The 14,658-nt window shown below is 48.5% G+C and overlaps 1 protein-coding gene across 1 annotated transcript; it reads left to right on the forward strand.

The window, feature by feature from the left end:
- The first annotated feature begins 729 nt into the window (after positions 1–729).
- On the forward strand, positions 730–10,458 carry TIGIT (T cell immunoreceptor with Ig and ITIM domains). Its single transcript, XM_006096835.3, has 4 exons — positions 730–793; positions 1,686–2,015; positions 5,267–5,367; positions 10,222–10,458. The coding sequence occupies exons 1-4, from the start codon at positions 730–732 to the stop codon at positions 10,456–10,458; spliced, it is 732 nt and encodes a 243-aa protein (XP_006096897.1).
- Positions 10,459–14,658: the final 4,200 nt, after the last annotated feature.

Here is a 14,658-nt window from a genome sequence, read left to right on the forward strand (position 1 = left end):
AGATCACGTGATTTCTTTACAGGGTCGGACATTCCCGATTTTCATGGGGTTGCCATGCAGGAGAAAACTCACTTTTCTGGTCTCCTCTGATAATACGGGTCAGAGAGATTAAGCCAGAATTCAACAAAGTCTCAGTCCAGATAAACAAGAAAGAAGATACAAGATTCAAGGAGAGGACCTCATTCAAGGAAAGTGTGGCTGTATTTGTCCAAGACTTTGTCCCACCCAGGTCTTGTCTCCGTAGCCACTGCCTCTTGCTCACTGGCTCAGAGCGCCTGGCCTGAGAGTGCACACTCTTAAGTTTCTCTTAGTTCTGCACATTCTTTAGTAGGATGAAGTCAGGGAACCCCATTGGTAACAGGTTCTATAAAGCCTGGGCATGACACTGATGCCCTGAGCTTGTTAAATAAAGGCTGATTTAAAAAAAAAAAAGCTCAGTAAGAGAATTTAAATGAGTAGATTGACTAACAGTATCCAAAGACCAGTGCAGTGTACCGCTCACCATATCGCCGCTTATTTTTTTAATGTGTTTCCTTCACGGCCTTTCTTGTGGCTCGCTGTGCAGTTTGTGTGCTTGTTGAGAACCGCATCTGTCTTTGGTTTTGCTGAACTCGGTTTTTCCGAGACCCTCTCTGCTCACAGGCTCAGTTTCGCCTTGCCAGCTGCACTCGGCCAGTTTCTGTGGCAGAGGAGGCCACATCTGCTTCCTGAGGCCCCCTGGGCAGAAGCATGCAGTGGTGTCTCCTCCTGATCTGGGCTCAGGGGCTGAGGCAGGCTCCCCTCCTGGCGTCAGGTAGGGACTGAAACTCCAGCCTAGAACCCGAGGAAGAGGGAGAGCCGGGAGGCGGGAAGGGGAGGCAGGGAGTGAATGCTCTATCGGTTGGGAAGGAAACCACAGTGTTCAGAGCCCTGCGTCCTACTTTTCTCCCCTGAGAAGAAGGCACAGGTCTGTTCTGGGCGGCAGATGAAGGAGGGGGCCGGGGGGTAGCCTGACTGGCCAACCCCAGAAAGGAAGAAGGGGGAGAGAAGGGATTAAGCAGGGGGTGATCCATTTACTTAAAGAAGTTCACTCCTGCCCCTTCGTCCTTTCTTCTATGGATCAACATGTTTTCTTAACAGATTCTAGAGATCCTAACATTTTAGATTGAATTCACGTTAAATCTATGTCCTTCTGCATTAAAAGGGAGCACAAATGTTTAAAAACGGCAGCGTTGGTTTTTGTTTTGCTTTCTGAGCCACCCGAGGGTGGTAAGTGCCAAAAGGGTGGTTTTGCGTGGAGGCCCAGTTTCTCACCAACGCTCCTTCCCTTTGGCGTTCATGGCTTTCCTGAAGGGTTTTCCAGGCACCCCAATGGCAACCAACCAAACAGCCAGGTTTTATTTTAAAGGGTAATGTGTCCAGCCCAGCCCTGGGCTGCTGGAAGATAGAATAAAACAGAAGCAGTGGCTGCCAGGGTTTATATTGTAAAGTAAGCAGCTGAAAATCACCCATGCGCTGGTCATGACGCTGTATCACAGCAGAGCACCTCGGATGTGCTCCATCTCCCGGGCGGGCGGAGTGACAGGTGGACCGGAGAGACGACCATTCCAAAAGCCAGTCCTGGTCACAAAGCCCCTTGGGATTTCTATGGGAAGGATCGGGCCAGCTGCTGACCGGGACTCACGCACGCGTTCTCCCTTCCCCAGGAGCCGTGGCAGGCAGAATAGTGACCGTGGGGAACATTTCTGCAGAGGAAGGTGGCTCTGTCACCTTACAATGTCACCTGTCCTTCACCACAGCCACGGTGACTCAGGTCGACTGGAAGCAGCAGGACCAATTTCTGGCCATTCATCACGCGGAGTCCGGGTGGTCCATCTACCCGGCTTTCAGGGAGCGAGTGGTCCCCCACCCCAACCTGGGCCTCACCCTGCAGTCCCTGACTACGAACGACACAGGGGTGTACTCCTGTGTCTATCACACCTTCCCTGATGGCATTTACAGAGGGAGATTCTTCCTGGAGGTCCTACGAAGCTCAGGTATGTCCTCGGGAGCAGAGCAGAGGACAAACCTCATCCTCTAGGATGGAAAATGCATCCCTGCCATGTGCACTGGAGGAGGGCCACCCAACCTGCTCACACTCACATCACCTGGGGCTTTTAAATAATGTTGGTGTCAGCGCTCATCCCAGAACAATTCAGGAGGAATCTCTAGGAGTGGAGCCAGGACCTGATAGGTGCTACAAGCATCCCTTGTGATTCCAATGAGCAGGCAACATTGATAACCACACTTTTGGGTATAGAAAGGACATTTTGTGTATATGTATTGACTAGAGACCTGGTGCATGAATTCGTGCATGGGTGGGGTCCCTCAACCTGGCCAGAAATCAGGGCAGATTGGGGCCATCTCACCCAGTCCCAGGGCTGATCATGGCTGGCCAGCCAGGGGGAGGTTGGTTGTGGGAGCACACTGACCACCAGGGGGCAGCTTCTGCATTGAGCATCTGCCCCCTGGTGGTCAGTGCACATCATAGCTGGTTGTCCGGTCATCAGTTGTCTAGTTGTAATGGTTGCTTAGGCTTTTATATATATAGATATGGTCATCTAGAAAACATTCTCATTTATGAGGTTAGCATGGATCGTGCAGGTTAGAATTAGCTCCTAAATTTATAAGGGATTAGAGCTGGTTAGAAACAAAGCTGTGTGCTAAGTGTAAATGTACAATAATTTGCATTTTAGAAAGGTTTTTGATTTTTTTAAAATTACAGTTGACATGCAATATTATATCAGTTTCAGGTGAACAAAATGGTGATAGGCATTTGTGTACTTTACAAAGTGATCACCCTGATAAGTCTAGTACCCACCTGGGATCATACACAGTCATGACAGTATCATTAGCTATATTCCCTGTGCTGCACTTTACATCCTTGTGACTGTTTTTATATCTGGCAATCCTACATCTTAACCTCTCCCCCTTTTTCATTCATCCCCCCAACTGGCAACCATCAGTTTATTCTCTGTATCTATGAGTTTTTTGTTCATTAATTTTTTTTTCTTTTTAGATTCCACATATAAGTGAAATCATATGATATTTGTCTTTCTTTGTCTGACTTATTTCACTTAGCATAATACCCTTTAGGTCCATCCATGTTGTCACAAAGGCAAGATTTCATTCTTCTTTATGGCTGATTAATATTGCACTGTGCCAGTGTACCACACCTTCTGTGTGCATTCATGGACACTTAGGCTGCTTCCACATCTTGGCTATTGAAAATAGTGCTGCAGTGAACATAAGGGTGCTTATGTCTTTTTGAATTAGTGTTTTGAATGTCTTTGGATAAATACCCAAAGTGGAATTGCTGGGTCACAATGATAGCTCTATTTTTAAGTTTACGATAATTTACATTTGTTCGTGCTTCATAGCTTCCAAAATAATCTCACATTTGTTATCCACCTGGACACTTGCACCAGATGTCGGGACGGTGGGAAAGGATTCTGACCGTATCTGAGAGACAGTGGAGTGGAGTGGTTATGAGCTCAGGCTGATGCCAGGCAGCCGGTGTCCAAATCTCGGTGCTGCTGGTGACCACAGACAGGATTAGGTAGCCGCTCAGTGCGTTGGTTTTCTCCTCTGTGAAAGGAGGCGGTTGTCAGACCTTGTGAGGTGCTGACAGGATTGAATTACTTACCACAAGCAGCTCGGCACCTGGAACGTGCATGGGAAGCACCACGTACGTCTCAGTGATGAATGCACTGCTTGTCTGACGGATGCAGGTGGAAGCTGAGGCTTGCAGTGGCTCAGAGCATTAGCGCTGACTTTAACACAGGTGTTCTGGTTCCCTCTGAACTTCTATTTGCTGATTGTGTTAGAGATTAAGCTTTATGAGTTGGCAAAATCTGTGAAACTGTTACCTTAAAGTTGCTTTTCAAATGCTTGCTCCCACAGAGGCCAATTATGCATGTGGACAAGAGCCTACCTGTTTTTCTGTTCTGTGTTCAGCCCTCTGCCCCCTGCCACTGCCCTCCATGGCCCCTCTGCTCCCCATCTGCCCCCTCCCCCGACCTGTGGCCAAAGCAGGGAATGGAATCCTCAGGGCAGGAGAAGCACGTGCTGGGGGTTTGGGCTCCCTCTCCTACCCCTCCTGGTACCGTGTGGGGACTGGGCACTGCCCTTGTTCTCAGGGACTGCATGCCTAGGCCACCTTCCCGGCAATCGCAGCCCTGAATCAGAGGGAAGAGGGCGGCCTCTGCCACGCCCTCCTCTTTTCTCCCCGGCACCTGGGTTCCCCCACCTTCTGGGACGGAGGTGGAGGTGGGGAAGCAGCCCGAAAACCTCCCCCTGCAGCAAGCACACAGGGGTAACCGTCCTGTTTCTCTCACACGCTCCTTGGATAAAATATCATCTCTTCAAAACTCCCTTCCTGCCTCTTCCTCCTTCCAGCTCCATTTTATGTTCGTAGAAATTCTCTTGTTCATGTTTAATTCATATTACAAACATTGATGAAGCACCAGTTATGTGCCAGATGCTTGATAAATATTTGTGGTATGGGCCTGGCCGGCGTGGCTCAGTGGTTGAGGTCACAGTTCCACTCCTGGTCAGGGCGCATGCCTGGGTTGCGGGCTCGATCCCCAGTAGGGGGCCTGCAGGAGGCAGCCAATCAATGATTCTCATCATTGACGCTTCTATCTCTCTCTCCCTCTCCCTTCTTCTCTGAAATCAATAAAATATGTATTTAAAAAGAATTGTGGTATGAATGAAGGAAAACAGTAAAGGACACAGCGCCAGGACCCTGCTCCCGCCAGGTCTCACCGCCCAGGAGGAATAAGTGTCATGGGCTTAAGGTGAAAGGTTACGTGCTTTTTCTCTTTTTTTTTTTTGCACTTTAATATTAATTTTATTTTAATTTTTAAGTTAACATTTTCCTACTAGTATGATTATAGATATGAAGTTTAATGAAATAAAATATTCCTTTTCCATTTTTTCTGGATGCTGCCATCTGTTTTATTTCCTGAGTATTTCCCAAAGTGAGGCTGTTGAGTCAAGGAGGGGGGTTAGCAATGGCCTGCTCTGGTGTAAATGTGTGAGGTACACAACGGCTTGCGTGTCAGTGGCTCATGGTGGGCCAGGCAGACCTTCTGTGGTCCAAGCAGCTGGGTTAGTGGTCCAGTCTGTGGCCGGAGAAAGGCCTGGCCAGCCCGCACCTCTGTGCCCTGAGCTCAGGCCTCCCTGGGAAATGGTTGCCCTTTGCTTCTGGCCTCAGTCCATTTCCCTTATTTTGTCCTCCCGCTAGGGGCTGGGCACAGCGCTGGGTTCCTGATCCCGCTGCTGGGAGTCCTGTTGCTGGTGGTCATCTGCACAGCGGCCACCGCGGTGGTCACGTTGGCCAGAAAGGTAAGACTCTGGACCCCACGCCGGCCACCCTGGCCCTTTCTGATTCTCCTTCTGTCCAGAGACAGACGTAGACGGGATCCCCCACTGCCCTTCGTGCCTTTTTCGTGGTCCTTGTTCAGTCTGTTGGGGAAGTTGTTTGCATTCTCCCTCTGTGCCTCCCTTATCTGGGAGCCTGAGAGGTTGGACCTGTCTCCCTCCAGTCTCGCTGTCACCTGCAGCTCCTAGTTCCTGCCTGTCCCTTCGGCCATCCCCCGGGGTTTGAGTTACCTGCTTTGGCTGTGATGCATCTGGGCATCTGCTCTGTGAGGGGGATGTTGTACATCAGCCCATTTAGCGTTAACTCCTCCAGTGGTGCCCGGCTGCCCATGATCCTGCAGGATGAGAAGGAAAGGATGAGGACACTGTTTTCAGATCAGGACCCTGGTATACGACTTGCCCAAGCCTAAGCCTTCTTTGAAGTTCGGTCCCTGTTTTTAAAATTTATTGTTGGCACTATTATTACATATGTTCTCCCTCCTCGCTTTGCCTCCCTGCCCCCAGCCCCCCGCCCCCCCAGAAGTTCCCTCTCCCGGGCCTGCAGTGGGGAGGATGCTCTGTAAATGCTGCCCTCGGGAGGACCTCTGACTCTCACTTTGCTTTCAGTTGCTGACAGATCTGTCTCCCTTTCTCTTTCGTGCAGCAGAGGGTTTAGCAAAAGCCACCCAACCCCACAGTCCTCATAATCACTGCTTACCCTGCACTTCTCCAATGTCAGAGCCGCGGCATCAGCTCACAACCCCCTCCATCTGTGTCCCCTCCATTTCCCTCCCCCCCCGCCCCCCCCCGCGGTGGGGTCCCTGTTCCCATCCAGTGGTGAGGGCTCTCCTTCCACATTCCATCCAGGGCCGTTCCCAGGACAACTGTTTTAGAGCAGGTCCAGGAACTAGGGCCTGACTCGTGGATTCTGGCGACAGGGATTTACCTGCACGAGCTCTCAGGTGAAGGTGCTGAAGGAAGCAGAATGGGTGAAGAACGCTCCCCAAGATGTGGTCTCGGCTGGAGACTCGGTTGAAGCGAGTCTTGTATGCAGAGTTGGTTGCATCCTAAGGCAGGGAGCTGGCCTTTTAAAAACCCACCTTCCTCAGTCATTGACTGCAGGCTGCTCAGCAGGGAGGGTCCAAGAGCAATTCTGCAGAGAAGGGGCAGCTGTGAGCCGCTCACAGCCTATACGCCCAGGACTGGGGAGTGGGAGCACAGGTCAGGTACTGAGGATCTGAGGGGGCACCAAGAGTGCTCCCCACAGACCCCGAGAGCCAGCAGATTGCAGTCTCGAGGAATATGGCGTTGGAATCAGACCGGCCTGGGTTAGAATCCTGGCTCGACCATGTGAGCAGCTATGTCACCTGACTTTGCTGAGCCTCAGCTTTCTCATCTGTAAATCAGAAATAAGTACGGTGCTGCCTTCGTGGGGTTGCGAGAAAATTTAAGTCAAATAATTCAAGTAAGCCACTTGGGCATTTTTCCTGGCATACAATAATAACCATTATTCTTATAAGTATATGTTCTGATCATTATGCACTTTATTTATCACAGCACCTCATAATACTTGGTGCTCAATAAATATTTGTATCCCATGGATCAACTAGACCAGTGATGGCGAACCTATGACACGCGTGTCAGAGGTGACACGCGAACTCATTTTTTTGGTTGATTTTTCTTTGTTAAATGGCATTTAAATATATAAAATAAATATCAAAAATATAAGTCTTTGTTTTACTATGGTTGCAAATATCAAAAAATTTCTATATGTGACACGGCACTAGAGTTAAGTTAGGGTTTTTCAAAATGCTGACACACTGAGCTCAAAAGTTTCGCCATCACTGAACTAGACCAAATGAATGATTGTTATCTGCCAGGCAGCTGTTGGCAGAGTGTCCCAGGGGACCTTCTGAGAAGCACAGAAGAGACGGTGTGTCCGCACCAGGACCATGACTGCCACGCGCTGTCCTTCTCCTCAGGTTCCACGGGGGGCAGTGTTTGTCCTGCAGCCCCAGCTGCAATCCCAGTAGCTGCCTTTGATCCTTCAGAACGTCAGTGCCTTGATCCCAAACTATTTTTCCGCACAGATCACAGTTACAGAGTCCCCCATGCAGGATGCAATGCAAACGGAACAGCGAGAGACCCACCTCAGGCATATCTCCAATTCCCAGAGGACTCTGGAAGCCAGAAGAGTCCTAAGGTTCAAAGGCAAGGGGGGCCAGGCCAAGAGAGGGAGCAAGAGCACAACTGCATGGAAGATCACACCATTCCTTTGAGGATGAGTTGGGCATCCATGCTTCCAAATGGGTGGGGTTGGGCCAAGGGACGCAGCACTTCTGTTAAGCCCAGCGTCAGCGTCCACCTATGATAACTGCCCCCTTTCTTCATACTTTTGGTAGATAAGGTGCAGCCACTCCTCCTGAAAAGGAATGAATGGAATAGTACGTGGTGAGAGACTTCCTGTGTGTGCTTCTGAGACTATGGCCTCTCTCCAGGCCCAGCTCCTCAGGGCCTGCAGTTGTGCGTCACTTTGCTCTTCCATGTTTGTTTCCAGTGAGCCTCCATGTGGCCCTATCCACTCTCCTGCGCAGTCCCCTGCATGTATTTGTGCACCTCAGAGCTTGACGCTACCAGTAACGGTGCTTCTGTTTCCTATGCTGGAAGCAAGAGAGAAATACCAATGATGAGAAAGAATCATTGCTTGGCTGCCTCCTGCATGCCCCCTAGTGGGGATTGAGCCTGCAACCTGGGCATGTTCCCTTGACAAGGACCGAACCTGGCACCCTTCAGTCCGCAGGCCAATGCTCAATCCACTGAGCCAAACCAGCTAGGGCTGCCCACTGTGTTTTGATTCCTTGCCTTAGCTCAGCCCTCACCGATGCTGCTCTCATATGGATGTGATGGCTGACTTCAGGTCCTTGGTTTCCCCAACATATTTCACTGTTCTGGCCTATTGCCCCACAAGTGCAACTGTGGTTGTCTGACCATGAGTCCCTACTTAGATTCAGAAAATCCAGTTCTTTTAGGTATGGGGCTGTGTAAAAATGTGTGCGCGCACGCATGTGCGGGAGCGTGTATGTGTGTGCCTGTGTGTGCATGCCTACATGCGCATTTCAGTCCTTCAACATATACTGAGCATCTGTTATGGGCTCTGAGGTTAAACAGACATAGCCTCTTCCCCCAGGGAGCTCACAGTCTGGAGAAGACAGGATTCAGTGTCACAACAGGGAACATCCAGGAGCGCATCCCAGTGCAGGGGAGAACGCAGCTCCCTGGGAGGGTCGGAGAAGGCTCCTTGGACAACGTGCTGCAGAGCTGCATCGGCAGGATGGAGTACACAACCTTTCCAGGGAACTACAGAGGGTGGACAATGGGTGTAACATATATAAAACCGGGGAGTCAGGACACAGCGCCTGGCATTCTAGAAACTACAGGATGAGAGGCAGCTTGGTCGAGGGGAAAGAGCATAGAGCCTGGGGTCAGACAAACCCAAGTCAGAATTGGACTTGTCCTTGGGCAAGTGACTGCACCTGTCTGTGACTCGGAGCTAATTCAAAGACTTCGATAGGGGTATTGGTGAGGTTACATGAGAAGATAGCCCAGCCCATGCTCAGGGCAGCTCTCTGGCATCAGACCCTGTACCAGAATTTGGGGTGTTGGTGGGGCATGAAGCTGAGAAAGTGAGGGTGACCAAGTCACACAGGGCATTTTGAGAGCATCACACTAGTCTCTTGAAGAATGCATCTCAGACAAGGTTTTTTTACACAACTTAAGTGGTTTTGTCAATCCTGTAAACTCCTCCTGTGTCTCCTGTAGACAATGAGTGACATTAAAGGGTTGTCAGCAGAAGCATGGCATGATCCAATTTTCATTTTTGAAAGCTCACTTTGTGGGTGGCCATGTGGAAGCTGGACTAGAGGTAAGAGGGGCTCTCGAGGCAGGCGAGTGTGGAAGTACAGGCCAGAGACAGGACATGAAAGTAGGGATAGAAAAGGGAGTAGGTTTTAGAGTTTTCTAGGATAGGATTTTATGGCCACTTGGAGTTTAACATTGGCCTCCAGGTCTCAGCTGGTGCCGTAAACCAGGTTAGGGACTGTGGGGTCGGAGCCGTCTGTGGAGGAGGAAGTATGTTGGGTTCCTCTGAGACAGGCTGGTCCTGAGCTTGCTGTGGGTCATCAGGTGGCCATGCCCAGTTAGCAAGTGGGCATCTCAGCCTGGAGTTCAGGGCAGAGGCCTGGACTTCCGTGGGTGGAGATTTGGGAATCCTCAGAGGGAAGAGGGTGGTTGTAGATGTACATTTAGACGAAGTGTCTCAGAGAGTGTTGAATGTGGGAAGGCAGAGGGCAGACCCTGGGAAACCCCTTTAATTGGGGAGCTGATGTGCAAGCAGGAAAAAGAGCAGGGCTGGCTGAAGGTGCAGGTGGGGCTCAGGGGAGGAGGAGGAGAACCAGGGAGGAGGTGCCATGGAAGCTGGGGAAGGAGAGCATTTTAAAAAAGAAGAGGTCATCAGTGTTTGGGGTGACAAAGAGTAAGAGAGAAGTGGGGTGCAAGCTGCCTCACTAGGCTTTGTGAATAGGGAGGAATGGTGACAGGTGCATTGCGTGTGTAGAAGTTTTGTTTTGGTGGAGTGGTTAGTACTGAAATCCAGCTGTGACAAAACTGAGAAAGTAAGGGCAAGAGATTGGTGTTGGTCAGAATACAACTTCACGTGTGTGTGTGTGTGTGTGTGTGTGTGTGTGTGTAAGAAAGGAAGAGAGATCATTATAATTATGTATCAGTTGGGGAGTAACTTTTGAATGTCACCCCTACATACTCTTGTCATTTGTTTGTTTTTAGAAGAAATTTCTCAGAATTCGTTCTGCAGAAAGTGGCCTCAGGACAGGGCCCTGTGGACAGGAGGAATGGGGGCTCGGGGTTCCGGCCTCCCCTGCAAGCTGCGTCCTCACAGAAGCTGCAGCTGCCGGCCCATGCAGAGAGCAGAGGGACGATGACTATGACGAGCCGCACGACTACTTCAACGTCCTGAGCTACAAAAGCCTCGGCGACATCAGCTTCCCAGCAGAGACTGGTTAGCGGCGAGGGGCATCTTCTGGGAGACACAGCCTGACTATGTGTAGGGTCTGCACTCTCCATCACTGCTGTGTGTGTGTGTGTGTGTGTGTGTGTGTGTGTGTGAGTGTGTGTGTGTGTGTGTGTGTGTGTGTGTGTGTGTGAATGATTGCCATCCTCATCTCTGTCTGCATTTCCTCTCCCCTTCCCTTCCACTCCATTGTGGCAGACCAGGGTGAGCAGCTTGAGTCTTGATTATGAATGCGATGTTGAAAACAGTGTGACTTGATTTTGGGTCTGGCAGTTTTAGCCAATTCTGTGGCTCTGGACAACGTGTTCCTCCTAACAGCACTGGGCGGGGGCTCAGGTGACGGGGTTTTGTGGGGGATGATGATGACAGTGTGATTGTAAAGCCACATTCTTCTCATTTCTCACTGTCCTTTCCATCAACAGTCACACATTCAAGGCATTTTAGGATTAAAGCTCGGTCCCAGCTTCTGAGGGGAGAAAGGAGGATGACTAAACCATGGTCTTGAGTCTCAGCCCTTTGAGAACTTCCGTTAAGTGGGGAGATAACATTCCCATGGAAAGGTGGTAAGGGGTAAGGAAGTAAGACCCAGGCCTGTGGGGAGATATGCCAGTTTGGCGGAGGTGGTCAGCATAGGCATACCTGTGGTGAACTGGCCCAGGAGGATGGGGACCAGAGGGGCTGGTCTGGTGAGAGCAGGTTTTTATCCAAGGAACTTGCAGAAAACAAAGTCGGGAGCTAAAACCTCACAAGGAAGACCCTGGTACCAAGGGAACCAACGAGACTTCAGGTTCTATTCTCTGGGCAGCGATTCAAGTCTCCTCTTGTTGGACCTACTCAGCGTATAGCGATGGGCTGTGTGGGGGCTTCAGCCTCTTCCAGCCAAGCACTGGGGGAGCCACGGAAACGGTGCGTGCTCACCGAGGGGCCTGCGTGACCTTGGGCAGTGACCCACGTTTTCTCTGTCAATCCAACACCGAACTTTGAAGAAAGCATCTGTTTCCCACTAAAAGGAAAACCTAGATTTTTAAAACAAGGACTCTTCCTAGGAAAAAATATAAAATGAGTGCGATAGTTTCTAAAAATGTACACCCCACGCTATCTTCTCTGAACGCTTACATTCAGTCCTGGCCTCTTCGTGCTGGGGTTGGGTGGCATCGGAGCTGCTCACTTCTGTTCAGGTGGCATTTAGGCTTTTATCCTCCCACTGTCTCTCAGAGAAACGAGGAGGGAGGCTGGCTTACAGGTGAGTGATTTTCTTTCACGGGCACAGGAACCGAGAGAGAATGCGAAGCAAAGCTGTCTCCTGCCAACCGTTACAATAACGCATTGCTCTGCTCCCTGGAATCAGGCTGGTTGAGCAAGAAGACAATTGAACTCCTATTCCTCCTTGGATTTTTATTTTTATGTCCTCACTTTTCAACCAAACAGGTCTGTCGTTAGGAGCAATGAGCTGAAATCTGTCCAGAGTGCCAATTTGTTTGGAAGAAAGAGAGACACATGGACAACACTGTTATTTGCCATGGCAGTCAGTACACAGCACTTTTCTTGCAAAACTAGTGCAAATTTGTTGGTAGTAGAACACAATTCACGGACAGGAAATGAATGAAGATGGGATGACGAAAAGGGAGTGTTGTTTTGCTTTGATGGAGACACATATTGGGTCGAGGTAGACTGAGAGTTGGGTGTTATTGAACATGATTGTGGCAACTGGAAACATTTACAAATACCATTTGGAGTTGATAAAAACACAGAAGGACCCAGAGATGTCGTAAGTGGGACAGGTGACTAAAATAAGATTGAATTCAACGAAAATAAATTTTAAAGTGGAATTCAATGAGCTAGATTTTCCTTGGAGAACCAGAGGAGGCAATCCTGTCAAAGCCAGATTCCTGGGGTCAATCCAGGCCAATAGCCACTCTCCACATGCAGCTATGAGCAAGGCAGATGTGTTGTGAGTGTAAAATACACATCAGGGTTTGAAGACTTAGTGTGAATAATAAGAATGTGAATGATCACATCAGTCACTTAAAATATTGATTACATGTCAAAATGACAATATTTTGGCTATTTTGGGTTAAATAAAATATATTATTAAAATTGATTTCCCCTGTTTCTTTTTACTCTCTTAATGTGAACTACTGGAAAATATAAAATTGCATATGTGGCTTCCATTGTATGTTTACTGGACCATGTTGCTCAGACTCTAAACCTGAGCCAAGCTGGTACCTAGGGATGGTATCTGTCTCTGACTGATGGTCTCTCTCTCTTTCATAGTAGGGGTTGATTATACTTTTTTCCTTTCATTATGTCTTTCTAGAAATCTATAGGGAAGAATCACATGGGAGGTTGAGGTAGGGGACCACTAAATACAGACAGGAAGAGACCTTAGGCTGTCTTGAATCCCCTCTTGAATTCCTTCAGGAGGAGAGGAGAATAAAAGGGGAATCATTGAATGATGAGAGTTCAGGGAGAAATAAACTTATTAATTCCTTACCCCTTACCACTCCACATCCTAAGCCTGGGCATGTAGAGTCTGATCTATAATCCAAAGAACTATATTGAACAGGTATGAGAAATTTGAGTCATGGAACTTTGACGTAAATGATCTTCATGAGTGGACACAACTTTACTGTGCAATTTTGTATCATGACTTGTCCCTTCTCCACCACACTGGAGTTCCAGTGAATCATCACACAATTAGGTTCATACAGATCCCATCAGTGTTGACTGGACAGGAAGGGCGGCCCAGCGAATGAAGGAGTGTTCTGGTGGGCAAACCACACGCCACAGAGAGAAGGGAACCAGCAGCATGGCTGTGGCTGTCAGCATGGGGTGTGAGTTTTGGTCAGTCTTCTGGTTCTTCCTAGTCCTGCTTCAATGCTGTAACTAGTAATCCCCACCTCCACTCCATCGCAGACCTGTCAAAAGGCCCAGGGGAGCATTATGTGTACAAGAGCCTGAGCTTTCTGGAGGTCAGAACTATATACCTTGATGTTTCAGATAATTAATTTGCATAGATAGGGTCTAGGACAATACTATCCAACAGAACTTTCTGTGATGAAAGTTCTGTGTCTTTGCTGTTGAATGTGGTAGCCACTAGACACACATAGCTATTGAGCACTTGAAAGGTGGCTAATGTGACTAAGAAACAGAATTTAAAATTGTATTTAATTTTAATTAACTTAAATTCAAATGTAGGTAAGTAGTGATGTGACTGGTAGCTAGTATATTAGACATTGCCGTGATTGCCTTGCAAATGGAGAAAACACAGAAAGATGTGTTTATAGGCTACTGGATGGCTCTACAGATGTTATGCATTTGAAAGAACTCTGACCAGGAAGAAACATGGAGGTTATATTTTAGTCCTGTAGCCTTCCTTTGATCAAGACAAACCATGAGGCCAAAAGCAGGATGTGAATTTATTTATTTCAGACTCTTTCCAAAAGATACCTGAGGTAGGTAAGTGGTCCAGGTAAGGTGCTCAGGGTCAGGGCTGTCTAGAAGTTTGCAATTGATAGGTGTTAGGCAGGAAGAGACACGCAGCACAGGACTTGCCCTGGTCATTCTGACTTCATGTAGCTTGTGAAGAACACCTTCTCTGGGGCCAAAAGTCTGGTTGATTTTATAGAGATCAACAGAGAAGTAGCTACGATGTGTCATGGACTGGGAGTCAAGACTTGTCCATGTGCTGAGCACTGACATTTCGCTTTGAAATGAGTACCTTAACTTCCCAACCCTCATTACACATGTTTCCTCACTTATACAGTGGTAATAACAATATCTAGTGTACAGTGTTCTTAGGAAGATACAGTAAGATAATGTGGTTCACTCTTTGTAAGCTGTAAAACGCTGAATTCATATGAACATTGTATTATGTCCCACAAGCATGTGTGCCTGGCTCTGCTTATGATGCCACAGAGGTCCCCAAGGGAGCACCAACTTGTTGGGATCAATCAAGGTATCTGTAACGATCCAACTCCTAAATACTGGGGTTGAAGGAATGCTAAGAATTGCAGCTATATCCTCGGGCCTGCAAGTTATCTGTGTTTTAAAACTTTGTGTTGTGAGATGATGATCTTTTTTAAAAGTCAAACATATCTTGGATACCTATGACCTTCCTATAACAGAGGGCTGTCATTATCTTCAGAATCCATATTTATAATTAAGTTGATTTCAAGATATGGAGGCTCGAT

Source organism: Myotis lucifugus, unplaced genomic scaffold (genome assembly GCF_000147115.1).
Source record: "Myotis lucifugus unplaced genomic scaffold, Myoluc2.0 scaffold_188, whole genome shotgun sequence".
Lineage (NCBI taxonomy): Eukaryota > Metazoa > Chordata > Mammalia > Chiroptera > Vespertilionidae > Myotis > Myotis lucifugus.

Excerpts from the sequence above, each read along its gene's own strand:
- TIGIT (XM_006096835.3), top strand. The coding sequence starts at position 730 with ATGCAGTGGTGTCTCCTCCTGATCTGGGCTCAGGGGCTGAGGCAGGCT. Across the intron at positions 794-1,685 it reads GGCTCCCCTCCTGGCGTCAG|GAGCCGTGGCAGGCAGAATA; the intron begins GTAGGGACTGAA and ends TCCCTTCCCCAG. Across the intron at positions 5,368-10,221 it reads TGGTCACGTTGGCCAGAAAG|AAGAAATTTCTCAGAATTCG; the intron begins GTAAGACTCTGG and ends GTTTGTTTTTAG.